The 20,203-nt window shown below is 50.7% G+C and overlaps 9 protein-coding genes across 9 annotated transcripts; 5 read left to right on the forward strand and 4 right to left on the reverse strand.

The window, feature by feature from the left end:
* Positions 1-643: 643 nt before the first annotated feature.
* On the reverse strand, positions 644-2,566 carry lys9 (saccharopine dehydrogenase (NADP+, L-glutamate-forming); the record flags this gene model as incomplete). Its single annotated transcript, XM_058479676.1, has 6 exons — positions 644-1,306; positions 1,372-1,652; positions 1,711-1,731; positions 1,789-2,070; positions 2,344-2,397; positions 2,515-2,566. 6 exons carry the CDS (start codon positions 2,564-2,566, stop codon positions 644-646), a joined length of 1,353 nt encoding a protein of 450 aa, XP_058326244.1.
* Positions 2,567-2,977: 411 nt separating this feature from the next.
* On the reverse strand, positions 2,978-4,302 carry N7468_010382 (undecaprenyl diphosphate synthase family protein; the record flags this gene model as incomplete). Its single annotated transcript, XM_058479677.1, has 2 exons — positions 2,978-3,976; positions 4,078-4,302. 2 exons carry the CDS (start codon positions 4,300-4,302, stop codon positions 2,978-2,980), a joined length of 1,224 nt encoding a protein of 407 aa, XP_058326245.1.
* A 1,088-nt stretch (positions 4,303-5,390) lies between these two features.
* N7468_010383 (uncharacterized protein) lies at positions 5,391-6,833 on the forward strand (the record flags this gene model as incomplete). The annotated part of the gene is made up of 1 exon (XM_058479678.1): positions 5,391-6,833. One exon carries the CDS (start codon positions 5,391-5,393, stop codon positions 6,831-6,833), a length of 1,443 nt encoding a protein of 480 aa, XP_058326246.1.
* A 455-nt stretch (positions 6,834-7,288) lies between these two features.
* N7468_010384 (putative glycerol-3-phosphate acyltransferase Sct1) lies at positions 7,289-9,676 on the reverse strand (the record flags this gene model as incomplete). Its single annotated transcript, XM_058479679.1, has 5 exons — positions 7,289-8,130; positions 8,187-8,472; positions 8,526-8,794; positions 8,855-9,446; positions 9,503-9,676. The coding sequence occupies 5 exons, from the start codon at positions 9,674-9,676 to the stop codon at positions 7,289-7,291; spliced, it is 2,163 nt and encodes a 720-aa protein (XP_058326247.1).
* A 1,065-nt stretch (positions 9,677-10,741) lies between these two features.
* On the forward strand, positions 10,742-11,489 carry N7468_010385 (GRAM domain-containing protein; the record flags this gene model as incomplete). Its single annotated transcript, XM_058479680.1, has 2 exons — positions 10,742-10,912; positions 10,974-11,489. Coding segments are annotated over 2 exons (687 nt in total), but the record flags the coding sequence as incomplete, so codon positions are not given.
* A 512-nt stretch (positions 11,490-12,001) lies between these two features.
* Positions 12,002-12,770, forward strand: N7468_010386 (cytochrome b-c1 complex subunit 6 family protein; the record flags this gene model as incomplete). The annotated part of the gene is made up of 3 exons (XM_058479681.1): positions 12,002-12,284; positions 12,492-12,614; positions 12,706-12,770. 3 exons carry the CDS (start codon positions 12,002-12,004, stop codon positions 12,768-12,770), a joined length of 471 nt encoding a protein of 156 aa, XP_058326249.1.
* A 2,945-nt stretch (positions 12,771-15,715) lies between these two features.
* Positions 15,716-16,750, reverse strand: N7468_010387 (translation initiation/elongation factor MRX8; the record flags this gene model as incomplete). Its single annotated transcript, XM_058479682.1, has 2 exons — positions 15,716-16,136; positions 16,212-16,750. 2 exons carry the CDS (start codon positions 16,748-16,750, stop codon positions 15,716-15,718), a joined length of 960 nt encoding a protein of 319 aa, XP_058326250.1.
* Positions 16,751-16,910: 160 nt separating this feature from the next.
* Positions 16,911-17,534, forward strand: N7468_010388 (putative AP-3 adaptor complex subunit sigma; the record flags this gene model as incomplete). The annotated part of the gene is made up of 2 exons (XM_058479683.1): positions 16,911-16,979; positions 17,049-17,534. 2 exons carry the CDS (start codon positions 16,911-16,913, stop codon positions 17,532-17,534), a joined length of 555 nt encoding a protein of 184 aa, XP_058326251.1.
* A 678-nt stretch (positions 17,535-18,212) lies between these two features.
* On the forward strand, positions 18,213-19,154 carry N7468_010389 (60S ribosomal protein eL8; the record flags this gene model as incomplete). The annotated part of the gene is made up of 3 exons (XM_058479684.1): positions 18,213-18,257; positions 18,287-18,364; positions 18,444-19,154. The coding sequence occupies 3 exons, from the start codon at positions 18,213-18,215 to the stop codon at positions 19,152-19,154; spliced, it is 834 nt and encodes a 277-aa protein (XP_058326252.1).
* Positions 19,155-20,203: the final 1,049 nt, after the last annotated feature.

The raw sequence follows: 20,203 nt of genomic DNA on the forward strand, positions 1-20,203 counted from the left end.
TTCTGCCCGCGACTGGGCGAGTAATACGATCTGCCGAGATCCAACCCCTCGTCTACATTAACATCCATTCAATTGTGTTTGCATGGCTCCTTTGTTTAGCCCGATCTTCCTCTTCTTTAGGGACGATATGGGAGTTGCAATGATGCCACGATAGAAGAACGTGATGCCCTTAATAACGAAATTCAGATATGTGATTGACGTGAAGACCTAGATTATACACTGATAATAGATAACCCTTTTTTGACTTGGGAAGGGCTGCTGAGGAATTTGAGGCGATCAGGAAAGCTTTTGTAGCGTTTCTACAGCGTAGAGGAAATTCAACCCTCCTACGCCAATTGCTTTGTTCTTCTTATTCTGTCAATGGCTATGAGTGCGATATGATAATCTTGAGATAGTTTCTCCATGCTAAGTCGCTACGTTTCTACTTGTACTACGCTAGCAGACTTCTCTTCTAGAGGGCGATCCAGCCTCGCATTTCCTAGCAATTTGAAGAGAGCCACAACCTGCTCACAATTCTACAAGGAGACCAAAGGGAACTCGAATATTTCCTGAATTGCATCTATTGACCTCTAAGACAGCAAAACCAAGACAAACTAGAATGCTAGATTCCTTTTTTTTCTTTTTGACGTTCGATACAGACACCTTACAGAGTACGCTCGATCATGTCAATACCATACTCCTCTCGCAGCGTCTTGATCAGAGGAGCACAGATATCCATAGTCATCGGAGCAAGAATACCCTTCTTAGAGATAGTACCGTCAAGGACCTGCTTCACGGCAACACCACAGGGCACACCGACAAGCTTGGCCATGGCGGAGTAGCCCTCAGGGTTACCGTATTCGCAGAGAGTCGAGGTGCGGACCTCCTTGGAGCCGTCCTTGTTCTCGATCTCGAACTTGTGCTGCAGCATGACCATATCCCGCTCGCCCTCGGCGTACTGCATCTTCTGCTCGAGGACCGCGCAGAGGGTGTCGAGGGCGTTGCCGCGGGGGATGGTGGCCTCGTCAGAGAAAAGACCGATCCAGCGGAATCCGGCGAGGATGCGGTCGCGCTCCTCGGTGCTGGGGAATCTGGCCTTGGCCTCGACAGCGGCGATCAGGTCCTTCTCGTCGGACGAGGCAGCCCCGAGCAGTTGGCGGGTGGCCTCCTTCCAGGGGATGGAGCTGTTGAAGAAGGGCTTGGCCTCGTCGTTCAAGAAACCGGTGTCGACAAGGGCCTTGATGAACTCGGGAAAGCCCTGGTAGCGGAGGGTGCCGCGAACAAGGTTCTGGACCTCAGGAATGCCGTAGCGCTCGCGGAATCCGGTCTGACATACGCTCGCTGTTAGAGATCTTGTCCTTGTATTTTGGCAGAATCGGTGTGGACACTTACAGAGTCGCGGTTGGGATAACCGACGAAAGCGAAGCCGGGGTAAATGAAGATGGGCTTGGCGGTGGCCATGAGATCGGGACCGTCAATGCTGACGACCTGGCCGTCCTTCAGGATCTTAGCGGCGTTGCGCAGAGCGAGGAGGACGCCACGGCTGGACCAGGAGAACTTGTAACCCAGAGGGTTGTTGGAGGCCTCTGGGGCGGGGAGGCCACCACAGAATGAGATGAAGCCGGTGACCTTGCCGCCGGCGGCGTGGACCTCGGAGATGGTCTTGACAGCCCCTGGGTAGGGTTAGTATATGACTTGCTTTTCGAGACATTTCAGATATTGAATTCTTACAAAGGTGGTCAACACCAGGGTCTATCGAGTTGTTAGCATCGTATCCCCATGCAAAGTCAGAAACTCTCAGACACATACCAACACCAATCTCATTCATGACGGTGATACCAGCCTCCTTGGCGGCAGCATCAAGCTCCTCCATGGCGGGAGATACATAGGAGGTGGTGACAACATGCTTCTTGGCCTTAATAGCAGCCTTGATCACAGTGGCGTGGTAGGTGTAAGGAATGAGCGAGATGACCAGGTCATGTTGCTCTGTGGCCTTGACAAGGGCGGCCTCGTCGTTGACATCGATGGAGATAGCAGTGGTGTTCTGGAAGCCCTCGGCAAGCTTCTTAGCAGAATCGAGGGTACGGCAAGCTGGAGGTCACGACTGTTAGCAGTGCTCAGTACTCCGCCTCGGACGCAATGATGGTGGTAGCTCGTCAAGTTACTTGATCCAACTCCCTGGGCGTATCCGGAATCTTGTGGCCAATTTTCATGAGTGGACCATCAGTTATTGCGGTATACATCCTCTGGAAGATCGAACCAGGGCTTTGATGAGCTACAATTCGTCGCGGTGTCCATCTGTCACCAAGGTGGAGTATATATCGAAGGCATTCTCGGAGCCATTGCGAGGTCGAATTGCCTTACCGACGGTAACGTGGACGCCTGCCTTGGCAAGAACATCGACAGTGGGCTTGGTAACTGCGCCACATTAAGGGATTAGCAACGGTGCATTCATATACATTTTTAGGAGCAATGCGGGGCAGACATGCGATGGAGGAGGGAAATCGCAAAGCCCTAATCAGGGAGCACACCCACCAAAACCAGAGCCCAGAAGGAGAACCTTGGAACCAGCGACTTGACCAACCATTTTGACGTCAATTGGGGTATAGATACTGATGATCAAAGAAGGTGGAGGTCATTCTCTTCTCCGTGTGCGTTGACTCACGTATCACGTGGCCGGTATCGGCGCGGGGGATGACAAAGCCAAAGTGGGTTTAAAGACGTGTAGATGCCCAAATATGCAGTCCAGTCTAGGAGATTAGACGTACTTAATGGATTGATGGAGACATACACTTCGATTGGAACCATTTGGAACCGAAGTATACATCCAGTAATCAAGGAGAAGTCCAAAGAGTGATGCTGATGCAAGCTATAAATATAGATACACACTCAAAATAGTCGAACCAGATTGTTCCAAACTCCACAAACTCCAAACACCGTATAATGCTGGGAATAAGTCACAAGGGATGTAAGGTATAGTCAAATCAAGAGAGAACGGTTAAATGGCTTTCACTTTGCCCTGCCGCACGACGACAGAGTCTGCGTCCTCTTCACTGGACTCGGTGCTGTCGCCAGCAAAGTCGCCCTCGGCATCTGGATTCTGGCGTGACTTGGAAATTCGCCGTTGCCACCCGAGAAGGACAGGCATGAAAGACCATAAATCGAACTCCGGCCACATTACGTTCAAGAAGACCACCTCAGTATTGTCATGGCATTGCCAAAGCATAAAGTCACTCAGGCGTTCCACACCGGATGTTCGAACAAGAATATCAAGAGGTGGGTTTCCTCTGGTCAGCATATGATCTGATAGTGTTTGTGGCGAGATGGTCTCCGGAGACATATAGACAGGGCTTTCACCATTAGGCGTAGTTGTCTGACTAGCGTTCTTGTGTGGGTATCCGTCTTGCTGGCCGATATGGAGAGTCGTCGACGAGGAAAACGAAGAGTCATTCTCGTATACACGGTTGGGAAGATCATTTCGCAAAATCGCATCCTCTCCTGAAGCAGCAGACTCTGCTGATGTTGATTCGGTATCACTGTGGGTATCTTGAAGCTTGGAGCCCAGGGTTTGGGCCCGGATGTTATGCACAATATGGGATTCGGAGAAAGGGGTTCGGGCGGCGGCATTAGTGGAGAGGGCAGGCTGAAGAGGAGTACTATAATCCTCGACGGTATCGCGGATGGCGCTCGTGATTTCGTCGCGGGACGTATAGGGGAAGCAAATGTTGAGGACGCGATCGCCGTTGCGACTTGTGAGATCGACGGCCTTGTTCACCGCCGCCAGTACGTCGGGCTTGAGCAGATCAAGGCGACCAAGCACGCGCACCTTGGCACCATATCGATCCAACAAATCTCCATGCTGGGCCATCTGCGACAGCTTCACCTTGGCCATATCCATCAATGCGTCGACTTCGAACTTGGACCGTTTGAAATTCTCAATACTGAAGGCGTAGATGGTCACGACTTGAACTCCGCTTTTGTAGCAGACCTCTAAGATCTAGGATAAAAGCTAGGTCAGAATAATTATTCATTTCGGGGGGCTGCAGACTCTCAACTACTTGAGAGGATAAACGGGCGGAGGTGTAAAAAAAAACTCACCCTGGCCAAGGCCTCGAACCCCAGATTATGTCCCTCCACAGTTTCAATACCATGCGACCTGGCGAACCGCCGATTCCCGTCCATCACAAATGCTATGTGCCGAGGAATAGGACCCTGGCGAAGAGCGCCGATCAGGAGCTCTTTGAGGGTGGAGATGGCGAATTCGATGGGGGGAGAGGCAAGGAACCATTTCCGTAGTCGGGACAGATGCATAGAGCTGGCCATGGTGAGGGATCACTGCTCTCAGTGCAAATGTTGGGAGGAAGATCGTGTGAGTTAAAGAAAGTTTAGGCGGCCAAGCGAAATTCACGGGACGCGGAGCAACCGGCGACGTGGTCTGTTATGGGCCTGGGTCTTCGTGCATTAGACCCGACCGGGTTTATTTTCTGGCGCTTTGTTGGGGATGTTTAATTCGAAAGTCACGATTCTGTACTTTTTTCTTTTTCCTTCTGGTCCCGTAACGGTCTTCCTGCATGTGGGCGAGGCCCGCAGCTGTTTGCGTGTGGCGACTAGGACAGCGTAGGACCTCCCCGTTATGCCCTTCTAACATGTCGAATCGTAGCATTCTAAGCATAGCTGTTACGGGGAAACAACCATCAAAAATATCCCCAAGACCACGGACACAAGAGCGCCATACCTCCCCATCGTTGAGCATTGGCCGTAATCAAAAGTCTTTGGTACGCAGCCCTGGAGTATAGCCTGATGCTAATCACTCCCGTCAAGTCTATTACCCGAGGGTGAATTCCTTCCTATTGACCAGAGACTACTGTAACTCGATGTCTATCCAGGGTGTGAGGGTCCCAAGTTCCTTTTTGTCTCTGAATAGTCATGGTTCCTCTCACCATTTGCTTCATATCCGACAAATAGCGGGATCCATATACGGAATAGAGCACACCACATCTACTGAATGAGATTATGCGAAGGGGCCAAGAGGGAATACGACCATGAATCCGATTTCACGTGCCTCATGTAAATTAATGAGTAAGAACTAGAAGGTGGAGACGGCTCCATCAAAAGCACAGCGAGATCCAAGACTGCGTCAATCTAAGACGGAAGAGGAAAAAGCCCTGAATGGTCGAGTCAACCGTCGGAGGTCGGCAGTCGGACTTCCGCGCTCTCTGACTCCGTCCAAAGTTCAAATCAGCTTTAGGTCTTGTCTCCTTCATATCTGGGACAGCCTCAGAGCATCCTCAATATGACCGCCCAAAACGTTATACGGCCCTTAGGGAAACTGTAAGCTTTCTACCGTGGATCCAGGTGCTAGTTGCTTACGTCCTGGAATTAGCGAGACATACCACTCCAGCAGATCGCACATGGGTCTATACCCATTTGCTGCACAAAGTTGTCAGTATTCCTCTCCAGCCTCCGCGTCATTGGAGTCGTGCCGGCAGGCAGTCCGAGCAGCATTGAGACAAGTGGTGCTGGAGATCCCGGCACTCCAAGTTGGCATTGGTGCTGCGGACACTAATGAGCCGGTCTTTCTTCGTTTGGAATCGCTTGATTTGTCAAACCATTTAGAATGGAGAGACATATTTGAGACTGGGTCCACGGCGTACGACAGCGCCCTGGTCAATGTCCTCAAGACGGACCACATCAGAGACTGGCAAGATGTCTCTAAGATCCCTCCCTGGAAACTGGTTGTTTTCCAGCGACCTGCCTCGGATGAGGAACCCGGCCTAATATTTGACTTCCTCTTTGAGGCCCACCATTCCATCGCTGATGGACGGAGTCTAACTGTGGTCCATGAACACCTTGCCAAGGCATTGGATGAGCTCTACGTAGATCCAGGCGAGACCCAAGACGTGGTCACTTTGCCATCGGACCCCATTCTCACGCCTTCTCTGGAGAATCTCATGAGCTTCGATATCTCGAAAATGTATTTGTTCAAGACTCTATGGGGAGAGTTTGCCCCGGCCTGGCTCCGTGGACAGCCTGCCGCTCTCCCATGGACTGGTGAACCAGTCACCCTAGAAAAGCGGCCACTTCACACACGTTTGGTCACAATTCCAGCTAAAGCAGTCTCACGGCTCCTTGAGGCCTGCAGAGCACACAGCACGACCATCACGCCGCTTTTGAATGCGCTCATTGCTGCATCTTTGGCGAGACAACTGCCAGAAAATTCCACCCTTGGCGGTTTCCGAGGATTCACCGTGATTGGGCTTCGGCCTTTCGCGGATAAATCCAAGATCCCAGGTACTACGGATCTCAAACAATGTATGGGCGATATGTCAACGGGCGTGGGCCACGACCTGAGCCCCTCGACCATATCCAATCTGCGGACAGTCTGCAAGAACAGCTCCGATCTCGAAGACAGCGAGGCTCTTATCTGGGACTTGACAAAGAGAATGGGAAGCGAAATCAAAGCCCGCCTTGCGGTTCTTCCAAAAGACGACATCACCGGCCTCCTGCAGTGGGTTTCGGATTGGTTCAAGCGAGCCCGCGAGTCGGAGGGCAAACCGCGTGGCGATACATGGGAGCTATCGAACCTGGGGACCATGTCAACGGCCGCGGAAGGTGAATGGAAATTGCGCAGATCCATCTTTTCGCAGTCTTTCAGTGCCTTTGGCCCGGCTATCTCCGTCAATGTTTCTACTGTTACCGCCGGGCCGATGGCCATAAGTGTGATCTCAGCCGATGGCGTTGTCAGCTCTGAGGTGATCGATGAATTGGGCAACGATCTGGAGACTTGGCTGAAAATCTTCCTGCCACAGGCAGATTCGGGATCTCTCCGGCTTAGAGGGACTGCATGGATCTGACAATTCTACGGCTGAAGGCTGTTATGACCCAACCCCGTCTACTTGGCTTTGGGCTCTGAAGCGGTGGTGACGCCACTAATGTTTAATACCTAATCGCAAATATCTGCCTGTCATTGTTAGAATTCCTCATCACAGCCACAGTGACTTCGACGATACGATGAAGCTTCCAGTTGGTAACAGCATATCTAATAACCCCCTTTTCGGCTGGAGGCGCTACATTTGAATTTCACACGTAAAAGAGATGAGTCTACTGTATGCTACTCCAAATATATTCATTTTAGAGTTGTGACAGTAATTCATAGATACATGAAAGTCGTCTTAGCTCGCCCGGAGCTCTTCTTTGTACAAAGATCAGAATCTTAGGAGCCGTAAACACAAAATCAAAGGGGGGTTAAATCACAGGAAAACTCAAGTGAGGGAAAGGAATCAATCGTGAGCGTCTTTCATTAAATGGATCATAGGTCTTTGCGGAACTCCTCACTGTTAGATGGGGTGGTGCGGCCCGAGCTAGCCATATCCCAGCTTCCGTCTTCACTCATGCGCCGACGTCGTTGGCCACGCTCCCTCATAGCATCCCGGATCCGGGAACTGACATCCTCCAAAGGGTCTTTTGCAGAGAGGGGGCTAAGAGGTTTCAATCCATGACGAGAGCCAGGCCGAGGTGCCGCAGAGTTGCTCCGGCTGCGATCGCGACTAGGTGGTCGTGTGGAGAAGAAGCCAATATTGGCCAGATTGTGGAACGACTCGTTGCGTGGCAGGGGCTCCTGGAAAGGTGAGCCCTCCTCTGCTTGTCCCAACTCGGGTGAAGTGGTAGGCTTGGACATTGGTCCCCCCTCAGCTGCAACCTCTTCAGCCTCGCGGAATGGGTCGGACATAATCCGAGCTGCGTCGAAGTCGGGGAACAGCTCAGGGCCCAGAGTATTGATCGCATCATCCACTTGCTCAGCGAGAGCCGCTCGTTTCTCTCGCAACTTGTTCAAGCTGTTGGCGGAGGAGGGGTTCAAGGATAGGACCAGCGGCCGCAAAGATTTGATGATATCCATTCCTACCTCGCCAATCCGGAGAGCAGCGAAGGTGATGGTGGGGAACAGGACCATAGAAGATATCACCACGAGCCATAAGGGGACCCAATCAGGAACGGTTCCCTGGATTCGGTTACGGTAGGTCCAAATGGCGAGCGCAGTGGTGTAAGAGGCATAAACAGCCGGGGCGAGGCAAGGGCAATGAGCAACTTCCAGGTCGCCATGACGTCTCGGCCTTGCAGCTTCACACTGGATGCTGCCAATGCCTCTTTCGACTTTTTGATGGATAGATACTTGGTTGCAATGAAAACGGGTGTGAACAGAACCAGACCGGGCAGCGTTCCAATAGTCAAAAGTGCTAATTTCACCAGACGATATATCAGGGTAGCAACCACTTGGACAATCGAAAATTTGGCATAGGCAACCTGGTGATCCCGGATGCCAAGAATGCGAAGCTGTTTGTTGTAGCTCGCGATCTCCTTTCGGAGGCTAACAATTCGTGGGTCATCCTTGTAATGGGCGTATCCTTTGACGAGTCGACGATTGAGTTCCACAACCATTGGCAAAGGAAGCTTCTTGCCCTTGGTATTGTAAAGGCGACGCGCGGATTGGATAACCTTGGAATATAGGTCAGAAAAGGGGTATCACATACATGAGGAATGCTTTTTACCATAAGTGTTTCATAATCCGGGCTAGTGACGGTGACAGCCACAAGGCTTTGGTAAATGATTTCCAAAAGGGCACCAACTGCCTCACGGCGTTCACCACGCTTGAACTGCTCCACTAACTCCTTCGGAACTTCGAGTGGGTTGCCGAATTCGATCACCGCGCGAGATCGGAACTTGTGTGCGTGAAAGTAATTCATACCTGTGGGCACAATCTTCAAACCACAATCCGGATTATCCGCAAGGGTACCAAGAGCCATAAGAGCCACACCGGCTACCTACAGTTAGCATCTGCAGGCGCTGTTCTGGGAAAGCATCATTGGGGAACACCTACCTTTCAGAGGTAGCAGGGATGGTCGATCATGACTACCACCCTCGGGGAAGATGCCCACGCATCCACCTGCATTCAGTCTGCCAAAGACTGCCTCGTACACGGCGGTTTGGTCAACATGAGGCGCAAACTTGAATTTGCTGCCCTTGAATTCAGGATCTTTGGGTCCATCCCCAGTGAAATTTCCCTTCTCATCGACATCCTTCCTTCCGGTCAACTGAAAAATGGCGTCAGGGTGCTTGAATGGCTTCTTCAACACGAGCTCTTCCGGGCCACGGATCTCTGCAATGGTGGTACTATGCGAGGTCCCATTAATGGTCGGCAGTGCAATTGTTCCTTCCGGCTCAAAGCCTGGGCCTTCAAAGTTCGTTCCCACGCCGCGCAACAGGGTCGGCTCGTTGACAGGATCCGGAAGATAGACCGTGCCACTGCCAGCCTTCAGACTGTCCATCGCTCGAGCCACTGGGAGCGCTCCGATACCTCGTGCCAGCATGCCGATAAACTTGCGACGGAAGGACTTCTCGGCGATAAGCCATGAGATGCGACGGTGGGCCTCGCTACGAATAACGCGCATCAGGATGAGCGAATCGACGAACTAGAGAGACAGCAGTGATTAGCTTCGCGTAAGAGATACCAGCACACGCGACTCACCTGGTTCGCATGAGGGGCAGCAACAATGATGATGGGACCACGGCGAGGGATCTTCCAGGATCCGCGCGGATGCACCTCGCGGAAGAACAGGTCGATCAGCACAGAGAAGGTCCATAGCGTGAGATCGTACAGCCACCCGATTAGGGGTGGGATGTAGGGCTGCTTCTTGCCCATGGTGTTCTAGTTGGAGGTGGGAGGCAAAGTTCCGTTGACATCAAGTGGCTGCACGAGCTTGGACCCGCCTGACGTCGGGAGCTCTTTTCTACCGTTTTTTTTTTTTTGGTTCTTTGATCGCCAGCCCCACCGCGATCAAGCTCAGCGGAAATCGGCCAAGATATCAGGATAATGCGACCAGAAGAAGGATCTCTCAAGCTCTCCGGAAGGGAAGAAGTCTAAACCGGCCTACGCGAACGAAACCGGCATCGAGGGGTTTAGCGCGTTTTGCGCCGGACGCTTCTAGAAACCCGTTGAGTCTTCGCCCCAAGCTTAAGGGACGAGACGTAGGGATGTTTCCCAGCGCTCCGTGCGCGGATCTTCCCCAACATTCTGTGTGTATCTCGTGTTCGCCTTATCCCTTATCAATACCCCTCCGTGGAGTCTTAGGACGGATTGCGGTGCCTGCTTGCACTGCGCCAATGGGCCAATCAGCAACAGAGTCCCAGTGTTGCGAGCTCTTGTAGGATTCTTCAGAGAGCGTGGTTGGAACGCTGAGCTTGATTCATGCCGAGAAACTAAACCTAACACAAATGGAAATTATCTGTACTCCGTATTCTTCATGCGGCTAGACCGTCCCATCTATGGATACCGCCTCTTACCAAGCCAGGCTACCAGAGACTATGACTATTCACGAGCAACAGACTACCATTACGTATGGGAATGCACTGGGAAGTTTTATGATACGTCCAGGAGCTTGCAGACATAAAAAATCATTTCATTCCCCCTTGTGTCGTGGATGCCTGAGGAGATCCATGGAAGGCTACCCCTTGTCCCCGCCTGCCCCGCTCACTTTTCTTCCTCAAACCTCTCAGGCGACGGCGTCCCTGTAGCCTTTCATGCCCCAATAGCTTGTTATCCTCCGTGGACCTCCTTCCCACAGTATCTCTCGGACACGCCCGCCCGTTTCAGTGGTATGGTATCCAGGTACCATAATGTCGATCAAGTACGTCCAGTCCTGGGACTTAGGTCTCAAAATCCATTTTGGCGCGGACATGAGCATGATCCACTGACGGACATTCTAGCTGGGTGATGCTTCATGACCAAAAGGGCTTCGTTCCCCTTTCTAATGAACGTGTGATTTACACCTCGCCGCCACGTACCAGCTTTGCGCTCACCCCGCCCTCGGGCTACAAAGGCCCTGAGAAATTGTCAATCCAGAGCAGCGCCGGCTGCATTTACCTCACGAACCAACGAGTAAGAATACATACCTCTAATCTATGAATGCCAGAGAACCCGCTCACCTATTCGGATTCAGATTGTCTACCTCCCTTCTCAATCACAATCCAGCGATATCCAGTCTTTCTCATCCCCTCTCCTCAACGTTCGCGACTCCCACGTTTCTGCACCTTTCTTCGGTCCTAATGTCTGGACCGCTCTCATACAACCCGTCTCAGGTGGAGGCATTTCGCCGTCCCTTCCAGCTGTCCAGGCTAAGGTAACCTTCAAAGAAGGTGGGGCTTTCGACTTTCACACAAACTTCGAGCGCATCAAAGAGCGACTCGAACAAGCAGTGGAAAATACTGGCGAGGGCGCCCAAGGGCTGCGTAGTGTTGACCTTTCGGCGGTGCATCTGGAAGAGCTACCAGCGTACGAGGGCCCAAGCAATCCTGCTGTGCAAGAGGACTCGAATGACACAATTGCTATTCCTGCGAATAACCAAAGAGCATCCATCTTGGTAGCTGACCCTGTGGAGCCTCCGCCAGGGTACGAGGAAGTCCAACAGCAGAGTGTGGCACAAGTACTGGAGGAACGGTTGCGCCAGGCCAGCTGAGCCGGTGCTCTGCAGCCGGAGAGTCATAGCTTTGATCTTTTTTCCCCCTTCAAATAGTCTGTGCTCCGCGTTTTTTGAGCCCAGGATCTGCATGTATAATATGGCATCTTATTTTGAATTGGCCGCTGAATGTCTCAATGACCGTTAGAGAGATGAGTAATAATGATTGGTGTGCGCTGGCGCTCCCCTTAAATTTCCCCAGATATATGCAATGACGTGCAACTTATAATATATTAATACTGTCTGGCTTTTCCCCGTAAAACAGAGGAACACGACTTCGACCAACCCCAATTATAGCCTATTTAAATCAGAAACCGCAAGTAGATTATGGCGACGCTCTGGCAGACCGACGGGCCAATCACGTGCGGCACAATGTTCAGCGCGGCCGGGGCGTCCCGATTTTCCAGTTCCGAGCTTGGAAAACCGCTTCCTCTCTATCCCAACCCCTACCAACATCTCCCTCCCCCCCACTATCCCCACGACCCTCCGGTCATTGCCAATTGACAGTCGCAATGGGTTTCGCCGACTTTTTCTCCGACGTTATGTCCACCCTAACCTACGCCGAAGCTCAGGCTGAGGCTCCCGCCGAAGCTGAGGCTCCCCAGGAAGAGACCCCCGTCAAGTCCGAGGAGACCGAAGAGTCCACCGACGACTCCGAGTCCGCTGAGGAGACTCCTGCCGAGGATTCTGAGGAGGCTTCCGAAGAGGGAGAGGCCGAAGCCGAGGAGGAAGAAGAGGAAGAAGAGGAGGAAGAGGAAGAGGAGCCCGAGGACATCAAGCCCAAGCTCGAGGAGGGTGAGTGCCTTCCCCGGGGTCGTGTGAGAAGGGAGAGGATACGCAAGGGAAACACGCTTCATTCTGGTATACCAAATCAGCGATTACCTTGCGTATCCTCTCCCTTCTCACACGACCCCCGGGGAAATTCAATGGAAGCCAATCGCATTTAGATCATCTCAATTGCCGCTCTATGCTCTGTGCTTATGACTAACTTTCATTCTACAGAGTGTGCCAACTCCTCCCAGTGCGCTCCCTACAAGCACCACTTCGACGAGTGTATCGAACGCGTCACCCGCCAGGAGGAGGATGAGAGCTACAACGGCCCCAAGGAGGACTGTGTTGAGGAGTGTAAGTTATTGCAGCTACACACAGGCGCAAATTTGCTTCTCAGAATCAATATCGGCCTGCATGCCGTTGTTCCGACTAACATTTCCTTTAGTCTTCCATCTGACTCACTGCGCTACTGCCTGTGCCGCCCCCAAGCTCTGGCGCGAGCTTAAGTAAACAGCTCACTGATACTCAATCTGCTTGATGCTACCTCGAGGACCCGTCAAGTCGATCAAAAATCCTGCCGATCGTGTTGACTCGGCTTTCGAAGCACAGCAGTCTTGTCGAAAATCAGTTCCTGTTTCATTGTTTTATGATGACTGCCACCCTTCCCGTCTGGTAGTTTGCCGTTCATATCTTGGGTTCAGAGCATGGGGTAGGCGAAATGAAGAAAATGACTTCTTTCGGCCTCCCCTGTACGCATATGGTGTTTTCAAGGCAGGGGAATTTGAGGGAAATGATACGAATAATAGATGGTCTTCTCTCTGCCTTGCATGTACAGATAGCTGGTCTTCCGCCTATTCAAATTATGCCTTTGGTTATTATTTTTTTTTCTTTGACAAAAGACGAATCTCACCTGTTATAAGTGAATTTCTTTTGTCTAAGAGCTTCGTTACGCCCGCCACAGGGTAGAATTGACGATCCGACATGGACTCCCTGATTTCTTTTGCTAACATTTGGCGGAGAACCAAGAAAATGTTGATCCTAATGGATTTTGCTAGAGATGGGTGTTCTATGACTGGGACGTGAACGCTACAGCAAACGACGCCATGAAGGTCGAGTAGTTGTAAGAGGAAAAAGTACAGAACCAGGACATTTTTTCTGCTAGTATCTGGCGGAAAAGTCACAAAAGTTGATCCTGGTGGATTTTGCTAGATCTTGGTGTCACTTTCTAGAATTGGTGTAAAGGCTGGTGTAGTATCCAAAAGAGGAATTTGTAAACAAAACCCGGTCGATTAACATGAAATCTGGTGTCATTTTTTCAAAATAGGTGTTGAGTATGCTGTAGGATCTAGGGAAGGAAGTTGGTTAACAAAACCTGGTTGATTAGGTTGGATTCTGGTGTTATTTTCTTCGAGATGGTGTCAGGGCTGAACACGGGATTCAGGTCTTTGTAGATTGGGCCAGCTTGCTTGCTTTGAGCCACTCTTGGGAGATGATGTCTTTACTATGACTTATCTTTGATAAGAAGCACGATGACTTTCTGAGGCTCTGTAGCCACCTGACTTTCCAGAGATTCAACCCCTTCTAGAGAACCGGCAAGAGCCACCTTAGAAGTTTCGCTCGAAGCCATGAGCGCATCAGAAGTTAAAGAGTAGGGTTTGACTCCAAATCATTTTCGGATTCACTCCATCCTGACCCGTTCGATCACAAATCCTGTCAATTTGAGCCTCTTGCAACCCTTATTCGTCTTCACGGTATATTAGAAAAGACACTGACCTCAAGAGCAGCTTCTCGAAGAGACTGAACTGCCGCCAATTTGTCCCAATCCGGGATCAGTGAGGTAGAATTCAACCAGTTGGTATAGCTTGGCGCAGTTACGAAGGTGCAGGTAGCTAATTCTTCGGCTATCAGGGATTGCATGGTGGTAATGCGGAGATATTTTGACGTTATGCTATCTGAAATGGGAATACCTAGGGAGGTCTCTCAGAGCCAATGAGCCCCGAATCAACAAGACATCCGATTGTTAGGTACTTTCAGAGATTTTCCATAAAACCTGTCTGCCGCTGGATGGCCAGGTAATCAAAAAAGCACGCTAGAAAGGATTCGAGAAAATACTACATTCTCAGGCTCCTACGGCACGCATGAAGATCGATCAATCTCAACTAACCTCACACCTCTGATAAAACGGAAATAAGACGCCTACTCAATTTGATCAATTCATAGCTAAGATTTGGTGGTATTTTGAAAAGCCTGAGGAGCAGGCCATCCTGCTCACGCTAGGAACCATGAAAGACACTCTCAACCTGCTCAGTTCGCTTCTGACCCTCGAGGCAACTCTCAAAGCTTTAATACAGGCATAGGCAACAGCACAAAGCTAGAAGTCCGATTCGGAGCGGATGTAAGTTTCAAGACGCGTAATATGCCAGACTTCTTCATCAATGATATAATGTCGTGACGTTAGTACTTACTTAGAGAAATATATACAACCCCAAAAGAAGTCTGTATAACGCCACGAGAAGTCTCTAAAAGAATATCCCACAAAATGAAAGCCAATACTCACGGATTTCACGCGTCGAAAGCTATCTCCCACACAGAAGCCACGGTTCTCTATAATGCGAGAGGTCAAACAAGCCCCCATTGCAAAGGCAAAGGAAGCCATCACCCATCAAAATCGCGACTCGGCACGTTCTGAGCACACAGAATTGTGACCGGTTGGTAGACACCCAAGAATGGAGGATTCGGCATCTAAAGCTGTCGGAAAGGCACCATCTTTTTCTGAAAGGCCTTCATTTTAGCTACCAGTTCTCGAAGTTTACCTGAACAAATTCCAAAGTTCGACGGAAACGATTCTACCGATGGCCTCGGAGGCCATGACCCTTGATTATGGCGATGGTAGTAAAGAAGACTACATGCAGGATGAGGCACGACCGTTTGATCCGGAAAACAACAGCCACAGGCTATGTATTCCGATGCGAGAGATTCATATTGACGATTCTTTCTCCGAGACGGGACGGAGACCCATTGGTTATACTCTGTAGGAGTCTGCGAATAATATGAAACTTCGGTAGATTCCAAATGACATCTACGCTTTATCAGATAAACAAACCATCAGCAGATTCAATCCTGGTAAGGCAAGTAGTCGAGCTCTATCGTAGAAAAAGCCCCTGAACATTTTTCCGAATGGCACTTTAGCTTCGTTCACCACTTGCACCCCGATGCCTAGAGGTCAATCGTCAGCCACGACCATGTGCATGCAGTCTCAAGTTCATATTGAATGTCCGCAACTATCTGGCTGTAGAGGGATACAGATGCCAATGTCGGCGTAGATTATTGCGGCGGGCTCGGCACATTATATACAGTCGTAAAGATACCAGTAGAACAACATACTAAAGACCCTGAGGGACTCATGGCAAAGGGTAAAAGAAGAGTACTATAAGATTTGGGTATCATAAAACCATTCACGACTCAGAGATTTGAGTACCGATCTCATGCGCAGGCTTCACCCCTTGTAAGCTCCCATCAATGCCTGCTGCAGCAAGGATCGCCCACCGTATGGAATCAACGCCAAGTGCTTGGCCAGGGGAAACGAATGTATCCGCACTGCAAGTCAAGATCTCACCAAGAGCTCCAGGGCCCTCTGAAATGCGTGGGTCAGGTTGGATATCTGGCTTTAACTTGTGGAGTAAAGTCTGGAGCCTTTGGATGCCTATAGCCGAGGCGCCTGCCTTGGCTTGTTTCTTACTTTTAGCAAGTACCTTGTCAATTTTCGACAGAATTATTTGGTGGGGGATCGCGAATCTTCGAAAGAGTCTCAGAATTTCTGCGTCGTTTTGTTTGATCCCATGCTCACAATCGATGAGAATGAATGCACGCCGAAGCCTGAATCGCATCAGTCAGAGTTGCCCGCCCTCTAATTTCTTGAAAAATACTAATGGAGTAAAGTAAATCACTTACTGTCTTCGTCCTTGTAGATACTTCATGATCTCCAAACCCCATTCGGCTCGACTGGCCTTACCATACCCTGGCATATCTAGAAGTACCACTTTGGACTCGCCGCCTTTGGTACCTCCAATACCAAATGCGTTCATCTCCCTAGTCCGTCCAGGTTTGGAAGAAGTCCAACACATTTCTTGACCCATTACTGCATTCAATAACGAGCTTTTACCGACATTTGACCGCCCAAGAAACGCTACCTCGGGCTCCGAGGACGACAACGGTGTCGTGCGAAACTTGCTGGCAGACCATAGCTTTATAGGAGAGTGTCTCGAAGGAGTAAATACTTTATTGGCAAAGGCGAGTTGTTCTGCTGTCGGTGGTATGGTATCCCAATGATAGCAGAGATCAGAGGGCGTGAGGTTTTTTAGCTCGCGTTTGTTGGGGTTGAAAGGAGCTGGCGCCGCCAGGGGTGAAGAAAAATCTGCAGAAGCTCGCGTAGTAGAGTATAGGCGCTGTGTAAGTACGAAGACTCTCTGCGCGCTGATCAACCTCTTCATGGTTTCGCCAGTCTTCGTTGAAGACCAAAAATGGTCGCGTCAAATTAATCCGGACGCGCACAGACCATACGGCCTATCGATAAGAAACGATCATCCACGCGAATGACGAACAGCCTCGACGCTCCTCCATTGCGATCGGTCCGCCTTATTAGACGCCACCATGATAAACGCAGTGCTAGTGTTCAACAATACGGGCCAGCCTCGTCTGACCAAATTCTACACGCAGCTGGTGCGCAATCTCCCTACCCCTTCCCGAATGCACTCTGCGGGGCCGAACTAACCCGCCGTTCATCTTCAGGATACGCAAACCCAGCAATCTCTCATTGCTCAAATATATCGGCTTGTGGCGCAGCGTCCTGCTAGTGCCTGTAATTTCCTTCCGCTTCCTCCTCTTCTTTCACAGGGCGCCAGTTCCAGCGCCAGCGGCCCATCTGATGCTCCAACCCAAATTACGTACCGCACCTACGCTACTCTATCTTTCATAATGATCTCCACATCGATGGAGTCGCCATTGGCTCTTATCGATTTGATCCAAGTTTTTGTGGAGGCGCTAGACCGTTTGTTCGAGAACGTCTGCGAACTGGATCTTATCTTTGGATACGAATCCATGCATGCAGTGCTGAGCGAGATGATCGTCGGCGGAGTCGTGGTGGAGACGAATATCGACAAGATTGTCGCTGGTGTGCGCAGCCAAGAAGGTTCTTCGGGCAAAAGGAAAGCCATACAAGCTGGCAGTGCTGGCTTAGGAAGAGGATCCATCCCAACATTAGGAGCATGGCGGTAACCGCGGTGGGAAGGTTCCTTAAGCCGCCCTTCATGGCCTTTGATACCCCATCATAATTCCAATTTAATTTCGACCGAGCGTTATGATAGAAGAAACTAGCGGGATTCTGTGCCTTGCAACTTTCGTATGCTTGATACATCATGGACGTTCTCACTGCGTTCGGATTCTCGGGCCAGCAGGAATAATTGTATTCAGAACGGCGAAAGGAAAACCATAAAGAGAAACCGCCAATTCCAATCCGACATAAAAAGGGTTCTCTCTTCTTCTGATATTCTCTCTTTTCTCATGTCAGGGTCTCCATGCATGCTCCGTCTATATCACGTGACACTAGAAATTTGGCATCACGTGTAGTACAATACCCTAACCCTGGTCACATGCTCTACTAGCGCGACCCACGAGAATTTCATTAAGCTCACACCGAACTTTTCGAACTTTCTCTCTTCGTCAATCGTCAACTCGCGCAACGATCCCCGTCGACAACATGGTGGTAAGCACTTGATAGCCTCTTCAACAGGCGTCGCATGCTGCAGCGATGCCAAAGACAACTCTGTCTAGCTTCAGATCCTCGTGATCGAAGTCATTCCGTCAATTGCCCGACAGTCTCGGAAGAGATGTTGAAGCAATCGATGATGATCTGGCTTGAGGCATGATCCAGAGCCCGTGACACGGCTCTAGATCATGTTCTCTCTAGAGTTCAAAGAAGATGCAGCCTGTGGTGGAATAGTTTGCTGATCTTCTTTTCTCAATGATAGCCTCCCAAGACCGGAAAGAAGACTGCCGCTCTGCCCTACCCCCAGGGCAAGGCTGGCTCGTCCAAGAAGGCCGCTAAGGTTCGTTTCTTTCCACCCTGGGAGCCCGAGAAAAAGAAGATGTGAAGGTAGAACTAACCGTGTATGAACCTCCCCGCAGAACCCTCTCATCGAGAAGCGTTCCCGCAACTTCGGTATCGGCCAGGACATCCAGCCCAAGCGCAACCTGTCCCGCTTCGTCAAGTGGCCCGAGTACGTTCGCCTGCAGCGCCAGAAGAAGATCCTGAACCTCCGCCTGAAGGTTCCTCCTTCGATCGCTCAGTTCCAGAACACCCTGGACCGCAACACTGCTGCCCAGACCTTCAAGCTCCTCTCCAAGTACCGCCCCGAGACCAAGGCCGAGAAGAAGGAGCGTCTCGTCCAGGAGGCCACTGCCGTCTCCGAGGGCAAGAAGAAGGAGGATGTCAGCAAGAAGCCCTACCACGTCAAGTACGGTCTCAACCACGTCGTCGGTCTGGTCGAGAACAAGAAGGCTTCCCTCGTCCTGATCGCTCACGACGTTGACCCCATTGAGCTGGTTGTCTTCCTTCCCGCTCTCTGCCGCAAGATGGGTGTCCCTTACGCCATTGTCAAGGGCAAGGCTCGTCTCGGCACAGTCGTCCACAAGAAGACCTCCGCCGTCCTGGCTCTGACCGAGGTCCGCTCTGAGGACAAGGCCGAGTTCTCCAAGCTCCTCTCTGCCATCAAGGAGGGCTACACTGACAAGAACGAGGAGTCCCGCCGTCACTGGGGTGGTGGTATCATGGGCCAGAAGGCCAATGACCGCACCGAGAAGAAGCGCAAGGCTATTGAGAACGCCATCAAGGTCTAAGTTCACTCTCCGTGAATTTGGTTCTTCTTATGACGGGATCGCCATAATTTCAAAAGCGCTTCTTACAAAAAGTTTGGATGGGAATTCAAAAGGTGTTCAAGCTCCGGTTAACTTGTTGACGGCCAATTCTTTGTTTAGCTGTAGATGGAGAGAAGGAGCGACGAGCCCTTTCACCTCCCGTTCTAACAAAGAAAAGAATTTCACTGCTCACGAACTTTTCGACGGCCTTATGTACCACTTTCTGCAGATACCCATGAATGATATTTCTCTCCCTGTTCACTCTTATGAGAGCAATCTCTCACATCTTCAAGAGATCATTCATGTCTGCTAAGTATGTAGGAAACGAAAATCCCACATTGTGGGACTAGGGATGGTAGCGCGTATTTAAGCAGAGGACTTGATTCGGAGTAGAAAGGACGCACTTTGCCGTGCGAGCGCATCCTGCGGCTCTTCCATTTGCTGGTCTGCTGTTCTGCACACGGCCCCCACAGGGGACCTCTTGGTAGCGGTCATTTCGAGTCTTGCGTAGAGACTTGAGACTGGCGTAGCTTGACCCTGGGGCCAATGAGCTACAGATTGCTTCTATTTCAATCCAAAGCAGCAACTAAACTTTGGAGGGCGCTCCAGCCAACGGGACCTTACTGTCGTCAGAATATGTTGCGTACCCATGACAACTCCTCTGGAACATCAATACTGAGTGTAGAAGCTAGCCATTAGGCTAATGAAAGGATTTGCTTCCGAAGAATTCAAACTATGTATTGGGTGTTGTACAGTTCGAAATAACCAAGCATTGAGAGCAATAGAACCACGTCCCCAGAAGAGAAACCATGAAGACTGGTTCGGGAAAATATCGAAAGGAAACGCAAGGGCAATATTACAGGGAAATACAAAGTGTGCACCAGGAAGAGCATGGAAGGGAAAAGCACCGAAGCCAAGCACCCGAACCCCAGCCCAGCGCTCCCAGAAGACCAGAGATGCCCATCCCAAGACCAAGAATCGTTGATAGCATCATGAAGAAAACCCATTCTAAAGCACACTTCGGAAGGGGG

This window comes from Penicillium chermesinum (assembly GCF_028974085.1).
Source record: "Penicillium chermesinum strain IBT 19713 chromosome Unknown utg000008l:1.0-1752722.0:1.0-1753981.0, whole genome shotgun sequence".
NCBI classification, from domain to species: Eukaryota; Fungi; Ascomycota; class Eurotiomycetes; order Eurotiales; family Aspergillaceae; genus Penicillium; species Penicillium chermesinum.